General features: G+C 40.6%; 1 protein-coding gene across 2 annotated transcripts in view; it reads right to left on the reverse strand.

Annotated features, from left to right (window-relative positions):
• The window catches only part of myh11a (myosin, heavy chain 11a, smooth muscle), a 31,424-nt gene that overhangs the window by 1,942 nt on the left and 10,187 nt on the right, over nt 1-19,295 (reverse strand). For both annotated transcript variants that reach the window (XM_077606317.1, XM_077606316.1), the window contains 35 exons: nt 15,667-15,759; nt 15,464-15,527; nt 15,212-15,310; nt 14,919-15,062; nt 14,377-14,472; nt 14,073-14,191; nt 13,842-13,994; nt 13,266-13,439; nt 12,974-13,147; nt 12,744-12,858; nt 12,336-12,529; nt 11,656-11,777; nt 11,488-11,557; nt 11,232-11,392; nt 10,331-10,439; nt 10,091-10,222; nt 9,806-10,012; nt 9,591-9,728; nt 9,403-9,526; nt 9,127-9,298; nt 8,448-8,660; nt 8,229-8,373; nt 7,945-8,151; nt 7,762-7,866; nt 7,529-7,681; nt 6,449-6,697; nt 6,147-6,359; nt 5,866-6,078; nt 5,614-5,775; nt 4,622-4,750; nt 2,899-2,987; nt 2,687-2,810; nt 2,399-2,607; nt 1,238-1,346; nt 971-1,143 (listed from right to left, as the gene is read on the reverse strand). In XM_077606317.1, coding sequence (XP_077462443.1) covers nt 971-1,143; nt 1,238-1,346; nt 2,399-2,607; nt 2,687-2,810; nt 2,899-2,987; nt 4,622-4,750; nt 5,614-5,775; nt 5,866-6,078; nt 6,147-6,359; nt 6,449-6,697; nt 7,529-7,681; nt 7,762-7,866; nt 7,945-8,151; nt 8,229-8,373; nt 8,448-8,660; nt 9,127-9,298; nt 9,403-9,526; nt 9,591-9,728; nt 9,806-10,012; nt 10,091-10,222; nt 10,331-10,439; nt 11,232-11,392; nt 11,488-11,557; nt 11,656-11,777; nt 12,336-12,529; nt 12,744-12,858; nt 12,974-13,147; nt 13,266-13,439; nt 13,842-13,994; nt 14,073-14,191; nt 14,377-14,472; nt 14,919-15,062; nt 15,212-15,310; nt 15,464-15,527; nt 15,667-15,759 — 5,153 coding nt within the window. The remainder of the gene's footprint in view (nt 1-970; nt 1,144-1,237; nt 1,347-2,398; nt 2,608-2,686; nt 2,811-2,898; nt 2,988-4,621; nt 4,751-5,613; nt 5,776-5,865; nt 6,079-6,146; nt 6,360-6,448; nt 6,698-7,528; nt 7,682-7,761; nt 7,867-7,944; nt 8,152-8,228; nt 8,374-8,447; nt 8,661-9,126; nt 9,299-9,402; nt 9,527-9,590; nt 9,729-9,805; nt 10,013-10,090; nt 10,223-10,330; nt 10,440-11,231; nt 11,393-11,487; nt 11,558-11,655; nt 11,778-12,335; nt 12,530-12,743; nt 12,859-12,973; nt 13,148-13,265; nt 13,440-13,841; nt 13,995-14,072; nt 14,192-14,376; nt 14,473-14,918; nt 15,063-15,211; nt 15,311-15,463; nt 15,528-15,666; nt 15,760-19,295) is intronic.

Raw genomic sequence — 19,295 nt, forward strand, 5'->3', positions numbered from 1 at the left:
AAACCATACAAATGCAATGTGGCACATATTTTCACACACACACGTAAAAGTCTAAAATGTAATACAAAGTGGACGGCTTTCGGCCCTGGTAGAACGGGCTCTTGCCGCCATCTGGTGGGCAAACATACAAACGGCCACGGAGTGAACTATTTCCGCGCCGCAGGGCACATTTTCATCTGCTTGTTATTCATTTTAAGAGATTAATAAATAATTTACCTATAATCTTCTGTCATTTTTGTGTGTTTCCTCACATATTTCATACAAAATTGGGACACTGAACAATTTCAAAGAGTTTAATTGGTAGTTGTGTGAGGACCGTGGAACGAATTAGAGAATATTTTTTAAAAAGTTCATAAAAATGTCAAAATTCACTCTGAAACTCGCAAGCGGAAGACGGGATAGCATTTTGGGTCCGCTCATACTGATCAAGTGTCTTGTTTGTGTTATCACGTAATCACACGTACTCTTACTTCCTTATGTGGTCCTTGTGTTTGCTTTTAGAAACAGATGTTCCTTTGTTCTGCAAGTTACAATAGACATTTAGCCAGTTGAGCCTGGGGCTGGTATCATGTAATTGTTCTCAGGCCCCTGTGTGGGAGATGGTTTAATTGCCAATACTAGCTGGCCATAGGAAACAATTCCATATTTGGAATTTTTTTCTAAACTGAAACACAGCCACTAATATTCAAATTAATGCTCACTTTTGCCTACTAGAAAGGAAATAACCTGGAGTCAGATATTAGAGAGGTGTGCTTCCCTCAATAAAGCCTTGGCCGACGTGCTTGAAACACTCGGAGTCTTAGTCTGTCTGTTATGTCTCCGTCTGTCTTTCAAAACTCTCCAGAAGAGAAAACGAGCTTGCAACATTATAGATACAGGGTCAAAAGACAATTCGAACAATGTGAAAGGACCAGCAAATAGAAATGATTTGTTTAGGTCCAGAGGAAAGTTGACCTGTAAATATTTCTACCTGAGTTTGCTCTTGAGAGAGTTGACCTCGCGACTCATGGCATCATTGGCCTCGGTGGCTTCATCCAGCTCCCGCTGCAGCTTCCTGCGAGCTGCTGTGGCTCGCTGAGACTCCTCCTCTGACTCCTCCAGCTGCCGCTTCAACTGCTTCATGCGTGTGTTTGCCTTCTCCGCCTTGTACAGCATTGATAAAGTAAATGTTTAAGTCGAATGAAAGTCACTTTTCCTAAAGCAGGTAATTCTCAAATTATTGAAAGACATATCCTACCTGCTCTTTGTACTGTTCAGCCTGTTTTCTTTCATCCTCCACCTGCATCAGAACATCTTTGAGCTTCTTATCCTTTTGGCGCATACTCTTGGCATTAGTCTGCTTCTCCCTATAAAGCAAGAGAAATGTCTGTTGTCAATCAAGTTAAACTGGGTACAGTGGTACCTTCAGATACGAGCATAATGCGTTACGCATGCCGATTTACTCGTATCTCAAAGGAACATTTCCCAAAGAAATGAACTAAAAACAAATTAATTCGTTCCAACCCTCTGAAAAAACACCATAAATCAGGATATTGGAATGGAAAAACATTTTTTAAACATCTATTAACAGAGTAACAAATAACTAGTGGTTATGATGTTTAATAGTACTAAAATTAGACGGATTTCGCGGAGGGGAGAGAGAGAGCGAGAGAGACCTTTTGCACGGTAACGCGCTTGTAACATTAACAAATTTAAATGAACTTGGATTACGATACAGACACAAAAATAAATTTAATCTAACCTTACACTAAACTTAATTCTAATTTTGTTTTAAAATGTTATACCTTTCTTCTCCCGGGTTGGCTCTATTTGCCCCGCCTCCACCCTGACTTCCAGCTGCAGTTTTTAAAAGGAACATATTGAGTGTTGTTTGCTTTTGTCTTCCCTTCAAAATATTCCGAAAATGATGCACACGAATGTCCTCACTATAGGTTACCGCACGACCACTTGCCATCTCCCGTTGTATACTGTATACGGTATACCGTTGAGTAGTATACTCCTCTCGTATTGGCGAGCAAGCACCATTCTGCACTGATTAACGGGGAAAAAACATTGGAAAAAAAATGCAATGCTCCGCCCAGTGCTCCTAGAGATATTAAAACGACAGAGTTGTGACGAGATGATGTTCTCATAAGCGTAGGCCGTATGCTCGTATATCAAAATTTGTCTCATATGTCAAGGTAAATATTTGCTCGAAATTGTACTCGTTTATCAAAATTTGTCTCGTATGTCAAGGTAAATATTTGCTCGAAATTTTACTCGTATCTCAAATTGCTCGTATGTCGGGGCACTTGTATGTCAAGGTATTACTGTAGTAGTTTTGCAAGGATTTCATATTTCACTGGGGCTGCCGCTGAAAAAAAACACTGACACAAGGCAAATGTTTTAGTTTTCTGACCTGTTCTCTAGCTCAAGAGCCTCCTCCAGTTGGGCCACCTTTCCCTCCAAAGCTGTGATGGAGGCTTTGAACTTGGACTTGACCTGGTTCTCCATCTCACTGAGCTTAGCCTTCATCTCCTTGTTGTGGCGCTCCAACTGCTGCCGGGCGCTCTCATTCTTCTGAGAAGTGGAGCGCTCTGTTTGCAGCTCGTTGTTCATCTGGTCCACCTGTGGGAAGAATACAAAATTCTACTAGGATCATGGAGAATTTTGTGAGGGTGAGAGGTGATCGTGCTTCTGAGACAACCTGCTGTGTGCTCTTCCTCAGTCTATCATTGAGGATCTCCATGTTGCTCTGCTCTTCCTCGAGTTCCTCTTCCAGCTGGGAGATCTTAGCTTCCAGACGTCGTTTCTCGTCTGACAAGGCTGATCTATACAGGAGAAGCCCAAGAGTTGTCATATCGGACGGAATGCACATCTACTAAATTCTTTCCCAAGTAAAGATAAAACATGACTGACTTTCCTGAAGCGTTGCTTGCCAGCTCATCTGACAGCTCATCCCTTTCAGCCTCTGCTTGCTTCCGTGCCCTTTCAGCAGAAGCCAGTTCCTATACAATTATACGATAAAAGATGGCTTCAAGACTTATTTTTTACTTACAAACAGGTAAATCTGAGAAATTATCTACTATTTTGCTTGTGGGCTGAATTGTCCATGTACCAGTATGCTCTTTGTCCTCACTCTTAACACTACTAATAGTTCCTAGAGCACAGGTGTCAAAGTGGTGGCCCAGGGGCCAAATCTGGCCCGCCACATCATTTTGTGCGGCCTGAGAAAGTAAATCGTGAGTGCATGAGTAAAACCTTCTGTTTTAGGATCATAAAGATTATTATATTTCCTGATATTCCACTTTTTAAAATCAATAATTGCAATTTTAATCAATTTTTGTCTTTCTTTTTAGTTCAAAAAGCATTTTGTAAAATCTAAAAATAAATCTATAAAAATATTTTCTGTTTTCCACTTTAATATTGAACATAATTAAAAAAATATTCTGGTTCCTTTTGGAAAGAAAAACAAATTTTAAAGAGTTTTCCCTTACTAAGAAAAAATAAGCTCAAATAAACATTGATTTAGATCTAAAAACAAACAAACAGACTATTTAGGGATTTTTATCAATTTCTATTCATCTATCAATATCTAAATATTATATCTAAAATGGTCCGGGCCACATGAAATCGAATTGACGTTAATGCGGCCCGCGAACCAACCCGAGTTTGCACCCTTGTCCGAGAGTGTAAGAGCAGTGAGCACTATACAATAGACCTTGAATTTTATTTCATTGATTACAAAGATACTACATTTGATTGGCCTCTATGCAACTGACAAAGTGAAAAGGGAGAATCCCTGCCTGCCATATTGCCTTTCCAGTAGAAATGAGATTTTCAGGTCGGGTTGGGCCTAAAATGTCAATCATTACTTTGGGTTCGTGTCGGGTCCGGCTGGGCTTCTCTCTCGTTGAGAAAAAAAAAGGATATACTAAAATAAATAATTTGGAATAAAACAGACAATGCTCTGTAATGTCATTGCAATTGGAGGCGAAGCTGCAGAGCCACAGCATGCTCTGCGCGTGTCACGTGAATGCCGCCCTATTAAAAATCTTCCCCAATATGGAGAAGCAAGAAGTTAAGGATAAACTAAAGACAAGAGAACTGAAAAGACAAACACGCACCGGTAAGAGTGAGTTGTGGAAAAACTTCAAATTGATTGTTGAATATGCTTGAGAAACTTGCGTTGGCTTCGCTGAATGTAGTCAATGTGGCGTTTTGCTCTCGTACGAGAGCAAAACGACTGGCACCTCGACACTGAGCAGGCATTTAAACAGTTGAAATCGTCAAACATCTATATTATCATATAAAAGATGGAAATGTTTATACATTCTTGTTTAACTTAGATTTTGTTACAAAAGACAGGCTTTAATCTGTTATCATAAATCACCCCTCCTCCTCCTGAGTCCTTACAAAAAAAAATTGGGTTTGCTTCGGGCTCAGGCCTGCAAATCAAGTTAATTCCTCGGGTTTGGTCCGGCTCGGGTTTTTTGGACCCGCGGGCCGGGTCAGGTCGGATTTTTTCGGCCCGATCTTACCTCTACTTTCTAGTGAGGAGCCATAAATATGATGATTCGGTCCACAAGGAAACAAAGGAAATGATCTTAGCCCTAGTCTTACTGTGAACAATCTCTGTTACCTCTTGGAGCTGGATCAACTCGGCCTCCAGGCTCTTAGCTTTCTTCTCACTCTCCTTGGCTGTAATCAGGACTTCCTCACGAGCTGCACGGGCATCCTCCATCTCCCTCTGGAAGTCTTTCATTTGGGTCTGATGGACAGGTAGAATCACACACAGCAGTGTTCAAAATAATAGCAGTCCAATGTGACTAACCAGATTAATCCACATTTTCAGTGTATTTTCTATTACTACAAACAAATGCACCATTCGGTGCAGTAGATTCTCAGAAAACCAAGCAGAGACCCAGCATTCATGATTTACACTCTTAAGGCTATAAAATTGAGCGATTGACGGTCTGTCATCAGTAGGTGATTGACGATTCCATGTCAAAGCGCTTTGAGTGCGGAAAAGGTGAAAAGGCACTATACTAGTGAAAGTCTTTTTACCATCCATTTTTACTCATCTGTTGAAAGGAGTGTGTTAAGCAAACATAGAAGGGTAGCATTAAGTGATGTTATCAATTTTGTGGAAAAACAAGTGTAAACCAGTTGACTCCCATTTAAGGAGGAAGCCAGCAGCTGTTGAACAAATTTGAGAATCACAAACAATAGGTGGTGCGAGTGGTTAGCACGTTGGCCTCACAGCTCTGGGGTCCTGGGTTCAAATCCAGGTCACGTCCACCTGTGTGGAGTTTGCATGTTCTCCCCGGGCCTGCGTGGGTTTCCTCCCACATTCCAAAAACAAGCATGGTAGGCTGATTGGACACTCTAAATTGTCCCTAGGTATGGGTGTGAGTGTGCATGGTTGTCTGTCTCCTTGTGCCCTGTGATTGGCTGGTCCCGATTCAGGGTGTCCCCCACCTCTGGCCCGGAGTCAGCTGGGATAGGCTCCAGCACCCCCCACAACCCTTATGAGGATAAAGCGGTTCAGAAAATGAGAGAGAGAGAGACAAACAATAGACAACAAGCTCGATGTACAATGGAGGATAATACAGCATGACGGCAACTCCTCACCTGGATCTTTCGGAGCTGTTTAATGGCCTCATCTCTTCCCTTATTGGCTGTGTCAATCTGGCCCTCCAGGTCTTTGATATCTGTCTCCAACTTTTTCTTGGCTGCTGCTGCCGAGGCCCTTTGTTTGCGTTCATCCTCCAGCTCTGTCTCCAACTCACGCACCTGCAATGTGTGCATGTTGTCAGATCGCTGATATACTTGGAGTAACTTTCTGTGTTAGATGCTGTGAAACAGACACATTTGATTCTTCACCTGCTTGACAAGCTGTCTTTTCTTCTCCTCTCCCATCTCATCACGGCCTTGAAGATCCCTCTCAAATTGGGCCTTCAGAGCCTGCATGTTGACCTCCAGGCGCAGTTTGGCATCCTCAGCTGCCTGTAGCTCATCCTCCAGCTCCTCCAGTTGGGTCTTCATCTCCTCCACTTGGGCGTCCAAGCCTCGCTTAGACTTCTCCAACTCATGTACCTGACATTGACGTAGCATTATATTAACAACTGCACGATGACATTTTTCATTTTGTTTTTCGCGTTTACATTTTTGCCAACATCATCCTTGGAACTGATCAGATCCTCCATCTCCGCCTTCAAGGCCTTGTTGGCCCTCTCCAGCTCCTCTCTGGAATCCTGGAGTTCATCCAGAGCCCTCGCCAAAGACAGAGCTTTTGTCTCCTTTTCTCTGGCCTCAGCTTCGGCTCGATCTCGCTCATCTGCGTATTTACTAGAGACAGATTTCTCCTCTGCCAGCATCTGGAGCCCAAACAACACGAGGTAAATGACGCAAGATGTCAAAGCTTCAACATCTTGTCATGCTGGGCAACAATAAAAATGGAACAAACCTGGTCAAACTTTTTTTGTTTCTTCTCAAGGTTTGAAACATTCTGCCTTTGGTTGTCAAGATCCATCAAGGTGTCCTCAAGCTCTTGTTGCAAACGGTTTTTAGTCTTCTCCAATTTGTCATAAGCAGCAGCCTTTTCCTCGAACTGAGTGTTGGCCGCCTCCAAATCTCTCTGCAAACGCTTTTTGCTTTCTTCCAGCAGCTCAGAATTCCCACACATTTCCTCGAGCTTTTTCTTAGTATCGGATAGCTGTAGAAGTCCCATGGAAATGAGTAAACTCACCGTAAAATATATACTCCCTACAGTATTTTCTGAACTATAATTTATTTTCATAATTTGGGTGGGTTATTTTGAATGGAAATTGAGGCTGGAGTTCCATCTGTCAAACTAGTTTTTTTGTAGACCCTTAGAAGAGAATTAAATACTTCAGAACTGATCTTTTGTTTGCATTTTTTTCTTTATCATTATGCATTATTTTGTTTTGTGCAACTTGTTACTTGAAACGCCTTACGCGGAAATCAGAACAATTCATAGAATACAGGGCATGGTGCAGAATATTATATTTTAACTGTAGTTTTTAATGCTGGCCCGAAAATATGAGTTTTATACCGCCGGCTACTGGCCCACTCAATCTGGAAAGTGAAATGGCATCATTTTTGCAAGTGTAATTGTTTAGTTTAATGCAATGTTCTGCACTCTCTCTTTTTTTCTAAATATGTTTTTTAATGAAATGTTTTACCTTTTACAAGTAATGCAAATAATTTTGGAAAAAAAATGACAGACAGCAATGATGTTTATTAATTTGTTTTGCAATGTTTTGGTATTGCAAATAGTTTTATAGTAATATTAATAATAATTTATAAAAATGAAAGTTTATTAAAAATAATAAAATATTTAATAAATATTATTATTCAAATTATTACATCATTATTGCATCAATGTGTTTTATAACTATTCCTTTTAGTTTTTTTTTTTCTTTTTAGTACCTTTGGAAAAATATCATTTAAGCCGAATAAAAATGCAGTACTTTTGTTTCTAACTTTTCAGTATCACCAGCATTTTAGTAAACTAATCCCTGACCTGGATATTGAGAGTGGACACTTGTCTCTCAATGTTCCTCTTGGCTTCCATTTCCTCCTCAAGCTGCTCCTGTAAGCTGTTCTTGTCATCCTCCGACTGTCGAAGCTTTGTAGAAAACTGCAGCTTCTGACGCGTTTCCTCAGCCAGCAACTCCTGAAGGTGCCAAGCAAGCCAAATGTTAAACCAATACATTGCTGCTTCCTATGTGAATATTTTATTTCAATCGTAGTAACCTGTGCATCCTGGAGTTGGGAGCTAAAGCTGGAAACATCTTTGTTAAGTTTAATATTTTTGCCCTCAACTTCATTCAGTAGGTTTGTCACACTCTCCAGTTCAATCTGTTGGAAAATTGACAGGTATTTTTAATGACTTTTACATGTCCTCCTTTGTGAGTATTCTTGAGAAGAGTAAATTACTGTGATTTTAGAGCAGCGTTCTCCCAGTTCAGCCTTTTGCTTCTCACTGTCGTTGACGCGGGTTTGTAAATCTGTCACGTGACCCTCCAACTTCTTCCTCTTGTGATCCCCATCTTGTTTGGCTTGAGTGAGGGACCGCACCTCCATGGTTAATTCAGAGGTTTCTTTCTCCAGAGTCTGTTTTGCCTTCTCCAAGTTTGACTTGACCTGGTAGTGGACAGAAGCTTCAGCTTTATTATATGAATTGCACAAATAAGTTCAACGTGTGAAGTGATGGTCCTTACGCGTTTTGACTGTTCTAGTTGCTCTGTGATCTCTTCCACAGCCTGCGTGTGTTTCTGCCTCATTTCATGGATTTGGGCCTCGTGAGTACGGTTGTCATCGTCAATAGCTCTCTTCAGCAAAGTCACCTCCTGCTCACGTTTGGCCCTGCAGAACAGATGAATGGTGGAGAAATTGTCTAGTTTTTATTGCGTGAATGTTCTAGTGAAAGTATGTATGACCTGAGTTCCTGCTGGGTGGCGGTACTGTCCAAGGTATCCTCCAGTTCTGACTTTAGAGCCTCCAACTCTTCTCCCAAGTCACGCTTCATTTTCTCTGCTTTGTTTCTGGCTGCTCTCTCAGAGTCAAGGTCTTCCTGAAGGTCAGAGATGTGGCCCTCTAGCTCTCTGATTTTCTTCAGAGCGTTGTTCTTCTGTGCGGTCTCATCCTCTAATCTATATAAAGAACATATTTATTTAACTCTTTAGATGCCATATTGACAGCAAAAGACCATTCCATTTCTGAACAAGGAGTGCCGGCAACGAATGATGATTCAGTGAATGATCAGGACAAACCTCCTTTCAAAATGGATAGGACATCTGTTGCCGTCAATGGCAGCCAATGAGTTAATACACTACTTACAATACTCCTAATGGTGTGGTAATATTTAGCACTAACAAAAACAAGTGAGCAACTAGTGAGAGAACATCTTCGAAAGTATTACAATACATAAAGCTACTGTAATTGGCCTTAGGCCTAATCGTGAACTTACAACATTCTCAATTTCTTTCTCCCTTAAATCGTGGTTCTAGGGAAGTTTTAAGACAATTTTAGTGGACTGTTAGAATTAAGACAAAAAAAACACAGCATTTAGGTAAAACCTAATGTTGAAATACAAAAATCATCATCAGGATGCTGTACCTGGCCAAGGAAGTCTGTAGCTCCTCGTCTTTCTTTGCCAGCTGAGCTTTGAGTTCAGCAATTTGGGCCTGTAGGTCTGCAAGCTGCTCTTGGAGATCGTTTGACTCTGCCTCTAACTTACGCTTAACCTTATCCAGCTCCTGCCGAGTCTTTTCCTCCTTTTTTAGACGGACTGGAAGTACAGCAGAAGGTCAATTAACTGATTGACTAAAATACAAAAGACGTTTTGAAATTGTAACGACATCGTCATTTTTTATGTTCTTAAATGGGGATTACCTTCTAGTTCTGAGATCATAGATTCGTGTTTATTTTTCAGTTTGGTGAGGTTCTTTGACTTCTCTTCTTCTTCAGCCAAATTAGTACTATAGTCCGCGACCCTCTCCTCCATCAGCTTCCTCTCCTACAAATTAAAAATGCAATGAACCTGAATAATGTCTCTCCACCTTTGTTTTATCCACATTTACCTTAAGGAGCTTGTTGTTCTGGTCTTCCATCACCAGGATATCGTCGTCAAGCTTTTTGATCTTTCCTTCACAAGTGACCTTCTCCAACTGCAGCTTTTGGCGTGCATCCTCCTCCTCCTCTAAATGCTCTTCCAATTCCTGCAACATTTAGGTTATAATGAGATACTGAGGCCAATACTTTAAACAAACCATTGTGAAGAAACCTAATTGTTTACCTGCATCTGCTGTTGCATCTTCTTCTTTTCAACCAGCAGTGACTGAGAACGTTCTTCCTCTTCATCAAGTCTTGCCTCCATCTCATGGAGGATTTCTTCCAATTCCTGTTTTTTAGCTCCCAAACGCACCCTCATCTCCTCAGCTTCTGCATACAGTTCTGTCTCAGCCTGAAGCTGCTCCTGCAGCGCATTCCTTTCCTCCATAATCTGAGCAAATTAACCGTCAACACCAGTGTAAGCGTGACCACATGAATAACCCAACACATTTGTGTGTCCGTCATTTACCGCTGTGTGCTTTAAGGTAATCTCGCTCAACTCTGATTCATACTTTGCAGCATTTTCCTTGGATTTTTGCAGCTCGTCCTCTTTTAGGCTCATCTCCTCCTCTTGACGTGTGACTTGGAGAAGAGGCTTCACCTTTTTGAAAGTCCAGCAAAGTGATATAAATAAATAACTATATATGTATGTATATATTGTTTTAATTGTAAATTCTCTAAATTTCAAGTAGGAGATGAACATGCTGACCTTTGTGAAGAGTCTCCACCACTGCCAGTTTCTAAGTTTGAGGTAGGCGGCACAATTTCTCTGAATGACTTTCATGGCCGTGAGTTGTTGCTGCCTCTTAGCAAATGCCCTTTAAATGAAATAGAAAATGTTTGATATTATATATGACATACGAGAGAGCATGCCACTAGTCATAAAGTACACTGGAGACCTGGACCGAGACATTGACATTTTTAACATCTCTGCATTTCTTTTCCTCAGATGAAACCTGATACATATATAGAAATATATTTTTGGACGTGTTTTAATTTTTGCCCATTGCAATTAAGATATAAACATTCCTAGCAAATTAAAATTTCAATTGGTGACTACAAAATCCCTCGATTATTGCGGGTAATGTAGACCAGACATGGCCGCGATAAACGAAAAACCGCGAAGTAGGGCCACTGCTATTTAAAAAGAGATTTTAAAAAATCTATTTTTTTCTTTTTTTACTTCAATGCTGAGTTCTAGTACCAAGCGGAGGACAGGGGAGTGGCTTCTGCTTGCGAGTTTCAGCGTGGATTTTGACATTTTTATGAACTTACAAAAAATGTAATAAAAAAAAAAAATCCCCCCCCCCCAAAATCTGCAATGTAGTGAAGCCACGAAAGTTGAAGCCACGATATTTGAGGGATTACTGTATAGTTGAAAGAACACATTCCAAACTCCCCAAAATCCAGGTTACCACATAATGAAGATAAATGTACCGATACAAATAAGCAAGTGAACAAACACCAATGGAAATCTGACAGTCATTAATAAAAGTAACCATAGAATTTGTTTTTGACTCATTGCAAGTGTATGCAGTCTTGCCTACACATTAGAGTCATGCAACAAGTCATGGGTTGTGGATCATGTGCGAGAGCTTGCATGTACATACTTTCTGGCCAGGAAGCCTCTAGCCTGTGACTGGAAGGCAATGATCATCACAGTTATCTTCAGATCCCTCTCCTCCTCCAGCTGGCCCAAAACTCCTGTGCGGAAAAATATCTTGCTCTGCCCAATTCTGTACAGATTTGGATCCAAGTCCAGATGTTTGATCTACATCAAAAACATTGGTAACTGTTAGTGTGTCCCTAGCCAGCAACAAATATTATTCCAAAGCAGTCATTTTTGACTGCATAAAACAAGTTTACCATGAGACAACATGCTTGTTTTCCATCCATAAAACCTTTGGGAATGGCACTTGCTCCAAGAATTTCATAACTGCAATAGAAAGATTAAACAAACAGAACTTTAATACCTAACACAATGCATGTATTGCTCAGTTGTGGATAGTGACAGTCCCGTCTGATCGAACTCACCGCTGGCGAAACTCCTGGAAGACAATTCGATTTGGGAATCCTTGTCGACAGATTCGGATTCCTTCCAACACGCCATTACACCTGAGCTGCTCCAGAACCAGGTTGGCATCCAATTTCCCTGCCTGAGCAATACATTACTTGTGAGGAGATTTCAGATGTAGACAGAGGGAAAAGGAAACAATGAATTGTTGATGGGCTTTCACGTGTATAGCGCTTTCTGCTTTCCAGGTACTAAAGCGCTTTGACAGTGTCCTTATTTACCAACTGAGGATGCAGGATCAGGAGCAAATTGAGGTTCAGAATCTTGCTCAAGGATACATAGCAAAACGGGAGATTACCGTTTTCACTTACTCCATGACTCAATGAGGAAGGAAATAAAATCAGAAATTTGTAAAGCCAATGTATATTGACAAAGCTATTGGGTGGTTTGTAACATCTGCCACTCATTTGGGCAAACATTTGGCAATAGTTTGTATGACTATGCCAATTAAAAACTATGAAAAGTGTCTCCCTCAACATCTAGTTGATTCAGACTTTATTACTAATAACTGGCGTGGCCCAAAATGTTCACAATGAGAAATTTGTTAAACAAATTCTTAATAAAACACATAACTATATGAACAGTAAAGGGATAATCGAGTATAGCATCTAGTGACACTTTATGCAAATACATTCCTCACCTTCTTCTCGTGGTTTGGAATAATGCATCTGACAAAGTTGGGCTGGGTGTTGTGCAGTGTGGTCATGAGTTTGGCAAGAGACTCCTTGTAGAGTTGCCCCACTGTGCGGAACATTCCCTTCTTGGTCTTTGATCCACCCCCCATTGAGCTGTCTGACATCTTGGCAATGGTGTCAAGACCCACCACTCTGTCAGCTGTAGAACAAAACACTCACTTCATCATTGACAACAGAAAATGCTGTATTTGATCATTATTGTGATTGTACTTCAGATTGTCTACAAACATAACAGAACTGAACTTTACTATGTCACACATAATAATTAAAACTACATATCATTATTAACACAAAATAATAAAAAACAATGTTGGGATAAGAATTTGGCTGAGCAGGTATGTAGGTGATCTCACTATCTTTCCAGAGATCTTGCACAAATGAGCTGGAGGAGTTGTTAAGCAGTGCTGTAACATTGTCGTTTAGAGGGTCCATGTTCTTTGTCAGCCAGGATGTGGCATTGTAGTCCACCTACAAGCAAAAGATAATCATTTCATTTCATTCAGGAGACCAGGAACATCTATTTCAACCACCCCGAAAACTAATAACCCAAATCATATCTCAGCATCATTTCTTTTAAGCCTACCTTTCCAGCGTAGTGAAGAACAGAAAACTCTGTCTTGTCTTTTAGTTGTTTTGGTTTAGCAAATTTAACTTGATTGCCTTGGGTGCTCATGAGTTTTTCCACAAAGGAGATGTCTGTGGCTTTTGGGAACCAGCACTCTTCATCTAACAAGGCTAAAATGCCAGGGGGGTTGTTCTGCAAATGTTATTTAGATATTATTATATATTAGATATATACACAAGAAACACTGGATCTCACCAAATTAGCTAGCTAAAGAAAATCTGGTTGCCACCAGGTCAACGAGACGACTCACCGGCCTTTCAATGAGCTCAATGCAAGGTTGTAGGTCCAAACCAAAATCAATAAAGTTCCACTCGATGCCTTCTCTTTGGTACTCTTCCTGTTCCAGGATGAACATGGTGTGGTTGAAGAGCTGCTGGAGTTTCTCGTTGGTGTAATTGATACATAGCTGCTCAAAGGAGTTGTCCTGCAACAACCATAGAACACAGCGGATGATGCTCATGGTCCATAAATGGGTCCAATTACGGTAATCCCTCGATTATTGCGGTTAATATAGACCAGACATGGCCGCGATAAACAAAAAAACGCGAAGTAGGGTCACCCCTATTTAAAAAAATAATTAAAAAAATAACATTTTTTTTTACTTCAGTGCTGAGTTCTAGTAGCAAGCAGAGGACAGGGGAGTGGCTTCTGCTTGCGAGTTTCAGCGTGGATTTTCAAATTTTTATGAACTTACAAAAAAAAAAAAAAATTCCCCCAGAAAAAAAAAGCGATGTAGTGAAGCCGCGATAGTTGAAGCCGCGATATTTGAGGGATTACTGTATTAATGACATAACACATTACAGACTACCGAGTTACCCGTCCATACCTCAAATATCTCAAAGCCAGCGATATCAAGAATACCAAGGAAAGAGGCCCCTTGGCGTTTGGTCTTGTCTAGAGCTTTGTTGACTCTACCCAAAATCCAGAGGAACAGGCGTTCAAACACAGCCTTTGCCAGGGCTTCAATGGCAAAGTCTGCCTATGAAATACACAAACGTGGTGAGCTCTTGTAATTAATTGTATTGCTTTTTTCATAGCAGTATGAGGCCTGTAATACCTGCTCTTTGGTCTGAGCTTTTTGCACCACCTCTCTGCCAACCTTGATTCGAGGTGTGAGGATGGCACGAGTAAAGTCTGTTACGTTGATACCCTGCAGGTGACACACCTTCTGAGCCGCTACAGAGAGGAGAATTTTATTCATTATACAATATTTTGCAACACAGCGTCACACTATTTCTATATTGTTTCGTAAATTCTATTTAGTATTTTTTTCTTTGCATTTTGTTCTTAAATTATTTATTTCTCATATGGTCATACACTTTCACATCTCACATTCATACTAAAACCAAGAAAAGACTCACCTGTGTTATCAGGCATTGTAGCCTGCTCCTGGTTTCGCTCTTTCTTAAACTCAATGTTTCCCAGCTGCATGACCGTTGAACACACCTTCAGGATATCTAAAACGGTAGCAATTTGCCAAGATCCATCCATCTCTCAATTGTTTGAAATCTATCCCGGCGGATAGACCCAAAGAAAAACCTGAACACTAACATAGACACTTAAAATAAACTCCTCAGATACCCAGGGAAAAGATATGCAGGGGAAGACCATGTAAACATTACAGAGAAAGCATAAGATTATAGTTACATTTACAAATGACAAATATTTGGTTGTGCGTTTGTTAGCGAGCTTGCCTGTTAGCAGGTTCAACATGCTTGGCACCGTTCAATTGGTTCTCAGTTCAGGGTTTTAATCCCTTTATAATTTGCATTTTCAGATTAATAGACTAAAAGGGTTGAAGTAAATGACACCCAATTTACAGTAACATATTCCTATTTGAATGACTGAGCATTATCCTTTATTCTATTAAAAGGAAAGTTCAGTTAGATTAGATTTTTCATACCAATTCGTTCCTCATCCGTAAAACCCATAATGTTCATGGCCTCCATCGTTTCCTCGTACAGCTCGTCATCTTGCTGGCCTGGGATCTGGACGTGGCCCGCAACTAGAAAGCGGTAGTTACTGAAGGGCTCTAGAAGAAGCTCCTCTGGAAAGGCCATAAAGAATAAGTTTCTTGTCACTGGATTAAGGGTACTACTCAACAAACACATTAAAAATGATGAACTACGTACTCGGAAGGCATGATATGCCGTAAGAATGGTTTTGACTACACAATTTACACACAAAACAATTTACCTCGAACCTTGTCCTTGGCACCGGCTATCATATAGTAGAAGATGTGGAAGGCTCTTTCTATCTTTGCTTGCCTGATACAACGAGACTTCTCCAAGAGGTCTGAAAACTCGTTAATTAAAGAACAAGTCCATCAGCTTTTGTGTGTTGCCCAACCTCTGATTTGTACTGTGCAGGAGAGCTGGAGGAAGTACTTCTATGTTCATAACCAAGTCCTAAACTAGATACTACAGTAGTTCATTTTTAAGAGGATACAGGTCTCAATATTGGCTCCAACAATGTAACCTGTCACATCAAAGTTGATTCGGATGAATTTACCCTGTGCGCAAAACAAAGAAGAAGATAATGATTGAGATTGGCTTTTCCTGAATCTACTGCAGAATTGTAGAATTTTAAAGAGATATTTTAATTCAGACACCTAATTTCAAATGATTGTGTTTGACAAAGGGCAAACTTACAAATCGAGAGGAGTTGTCATTTTTGATGGTTTTGGCATTCCCGAAAGCCTCCAGGATGGGATTGGCCTGTAGGAGCTGCTTCTCTAGCTCTCCCTGGTGAAATCAACATAGTGGTTCAGAAGAGACTAATATTACCAGCACATTCCTTCTGAGGAATCCTTCTTTAAACAAGTACTTTTGCTTATACATGGAGCGCTTGATGGCAACTACTACAGCAGGGGTTTCAAACCTATTCCGCAAAGGGCCGCAGTGAGTCCTGGTCTTTGTTTAACCAATTGGGGGTCTTCTAAAATAAGTAGCACCTGGCTGCAATCAATTGATTACACTTGCAAAAGGTGTCCGCTTGTTCAGTTTGAATGAAAACCTGCAAACTTTCAAATTAAAGTAGTATATGCAGTTTTCTTTCAGTGCACCCTTTCGCAGCACAAACCGTTTTACTGCTCCTGTTTGTCATGGCCTACAGAATTGAGATCCTTTTCCACTTCACAAATACTGCTGGCCTTGATCGAACTGTGTGATTCTGAATTTTGGCGGACACCGCTTTTAAATGTGTATTGTGCCAAGCTACACAATCAAATGGTTTGTGCGAATTTCGGGGCAATATTATACCCTGTCAGCTTCCACCTCATTAATTCTGCCATTTCAAATTATTTTTTAGCTGCTGAAAGAGGATAAAATTATTACAGGAGATGGGTTGCAACGGCTGTCATTTGAATGACAATAGTGAAGTGATGATGAAGGGGCGTGCAAAATGGTTGTACATCATGTAAAGATGAAATGGTTGACAAGATACAGACCAGCTGATGCATTGAAGATCAGAGTTATCAAAGCAGAAATGATTGTCTTGTTGATTTAAACTCCTGGCATAGGACACTGGAGAAAAGAAAATGAGAAATAGAGCACAGAGGAGTAGCAAGATAGCGAATGGGACAGCTCACAGCAAAGCTTTTTGTATTAAGGCGTACTGTACACTAAATCTAGGGATTCAAACTAGGGGAGTAGAAAACAAAAAGGTTTAGGTGAGGTAGTCAAAAATTAAAACAACAACAACAAAAATCACAGCAAAAGTATGATATGCCAGTTTCTCAGTAGATGCCTTTTAAAAAAATCAATGGGTATTTTTATCGAAGGTCTTATTTTAATATAATAGAGTTGAAAAATGTAAATGCAATAATTTACAATGTCAAACCTAATTTTATATTTTAATCATGGTAAAGTTGATTTTTAAAATAACTTTATATTTCCATTACAGTAATGATTTTCCAAGTGAGAACCAAACAGGCCATTTTAGCAATATTATTAACAATCCTGCCTTAGACTATGCACCCTTTGAGCATCACTGTTTTACAGTATATATACACAATGCGGCAAGTATTTAGTCAACCACCAATTGTGTAAGTTCTCCTACTTGAAAAGATTAGAGAGGCCTGTAATTGTCAACATGAGTAAACCTCAACCATGACAGACGGAATGTGGAAAAAAAAAACAGAAAAATGACATTGTTTGATTTTTAAAGAATGTATTTCCAAATTAGAATGGAAAATAAGTATTTGGTCACCTACAAACAAGCAAGATTTCTGGCTGCCAACTTCTTCAAACGAGGTCTAATGAGGTCTACACTCGTTACCTGTATTAAAAGCATCTGTTTTAACTCATTATCGGTATAAAAGACACCTGGCCACAACCCCAGTCTCTCACACTCCAAACTCCACTATTGCCAAGACCAAAGACCTGTCGAAGGACACCAGAGACAAAATTGTAGACCTGCACCAGGCTGGAAAGACTGAATCTGCAATAGGTAAAACGCTTGGTGTAAAGAAATCAACTGTGGGAGCAATTATTAGAAAATGGAAGACATACAAGACCACTGATAATCTCCCTCGATCTGGGGCTCCATGCAACATCTCACTCCGTGGCGTCAAAATGATGACAAGAACGGTGAGCAAAAATCCCAGAACCACACGGGGGGACCTAGTGAATGACCTACAGAGAGCTGGGACCACAGTAACAAAGGCTACTATCATTAGCACAATGCGCCGCCAGGGACTCAAATCCTGCACTGCCAGACGTGCCCCCCTGCTGAAGCCAGTACACATATAGGCCCGCCTGTGGTTCGCTAGAGAACATTTGGATGATCCAGAAGAGGACTGGGAGAATGTGTTATGGTCAGATGAAACCAAAATATAATTTTTTGGTAGAAACACAGGTTCTCGTGTTTGGAGGAGAAATAATACTGAATTGCATCCGAAGAACAACATACCCACTGTGAAGCATGGGGGTGGAAACATTATGCTTTGGGGCTGTTTTGGCAAAAGGACCAGGATGACTGATCTGTGTAAAGGAAAGAATGAATGGGGCCATGTATCGAGAGATTTTGAGTGAAAATCTCCTTCCATCAGCAAGGACATTGAAGATGAGACGTGGCTGGGTCTTTCAGCATGACAATGATCTCAAACACAGCCAGGGCAACAAAGGAGTGGCTTTGTAAGAAGCATTTCAAGGTCCTGGAGTGGCCTAGCCAGCCTCCAGATCTTAACCCCATTGAAAATCTGTGGAGGGAGTTGAAAGTCCGTGTTGCCAAAACATCACTGCTCTAGAGGAGATCTGCATGGAGGAATGGGCCAAAATACCAGCAACAGTGTGTGAAAAGCTTGTGAAGAGTTACAGAAAACGTTTGGCCTCCGTTATTGCCAAGAAAGAGTACATAAAGTATTGAGATGAACTTTTGGTATTGACCAAACACTTATTTTCCACCATGATTTGCAAATAAATTGTTTAAAAATCAAACAATGTGATTTTCTTTTTTTTTCTCCACATTCTGTCTCTCATGGTTGAGGTTTACCCATGTTGACAATTACAGGCCTCTCTAATCTTTACAAGTAGGATAACGTGCACAATTGGTGGTTGACTAAATACTTATTTTCCCCACTGTGTATACACACACACACACACACACACACACACACACACAACAACAAGAGTGAACTAAATCCATTTGGGCAAAGAGCAGGGATTTGGATAAAAGGTGAAGGCGAGGAAGGGGATGCATTTGAAACTGAAAAATGTAGATTGACATGCTCACACTGTGCATATTGATAGGTGAGAAACCATTTCACTGCTGGGTAGGCCTTAGACCAGGTGTCTCAAACCGATTCCCCCGAGGGCCGCAGTGGGTCCTGGTTTTTGTTCCAACCGATCCAGTGCCGACATTTTAACCAATCAGGTGTCTTCTAAAATAAGTAGCACCTGGCTGCAATCAACTGATTAACTGATTACACTTGCAAAAGGTATCCTCTTGTTGTGTTGGAATGAAAACCTGCACCCACTGCAGCCCTTTGAGGACCGGTTTGAGACCACTGCCTTAGACCCATCACCACTGGCAGTAAAAGGGTGTTCAATGAATATGTTTGAGACAAAACTCAACATAGTAAACCCCCAACACTAGTCAGCCCTCTTGGGGCATTATGGAAGTTTCAAATGTGACTACAGCAACTATTATCATGCAAAACCACTCTCATTGGGTAACACAGCAAAAACTAATGTTAGGGAAAGAAACACTTGCTACCTTATCAATTTCACCCTTGAAAAATACATGTACACAATTTGGTAACTAAGTGACACTATCTTCA

Source organism: Stigmatopora argus, chromosome 7 (assembly GCF_051989625.1).
Source record: "Stigmatopora argus isolate UIUO_Sarg chromosome 7, RoL_Sarg_1.0, whole genome shotgun sequence".
Classification (NCBI taxonomy): domain Eukaryota; kingdom Metazoa; phylum Chordata; class Actinopteri; order Syngnathiformes; family Syngnathidae; genus Stigmatopora; species Stigmatopora argus.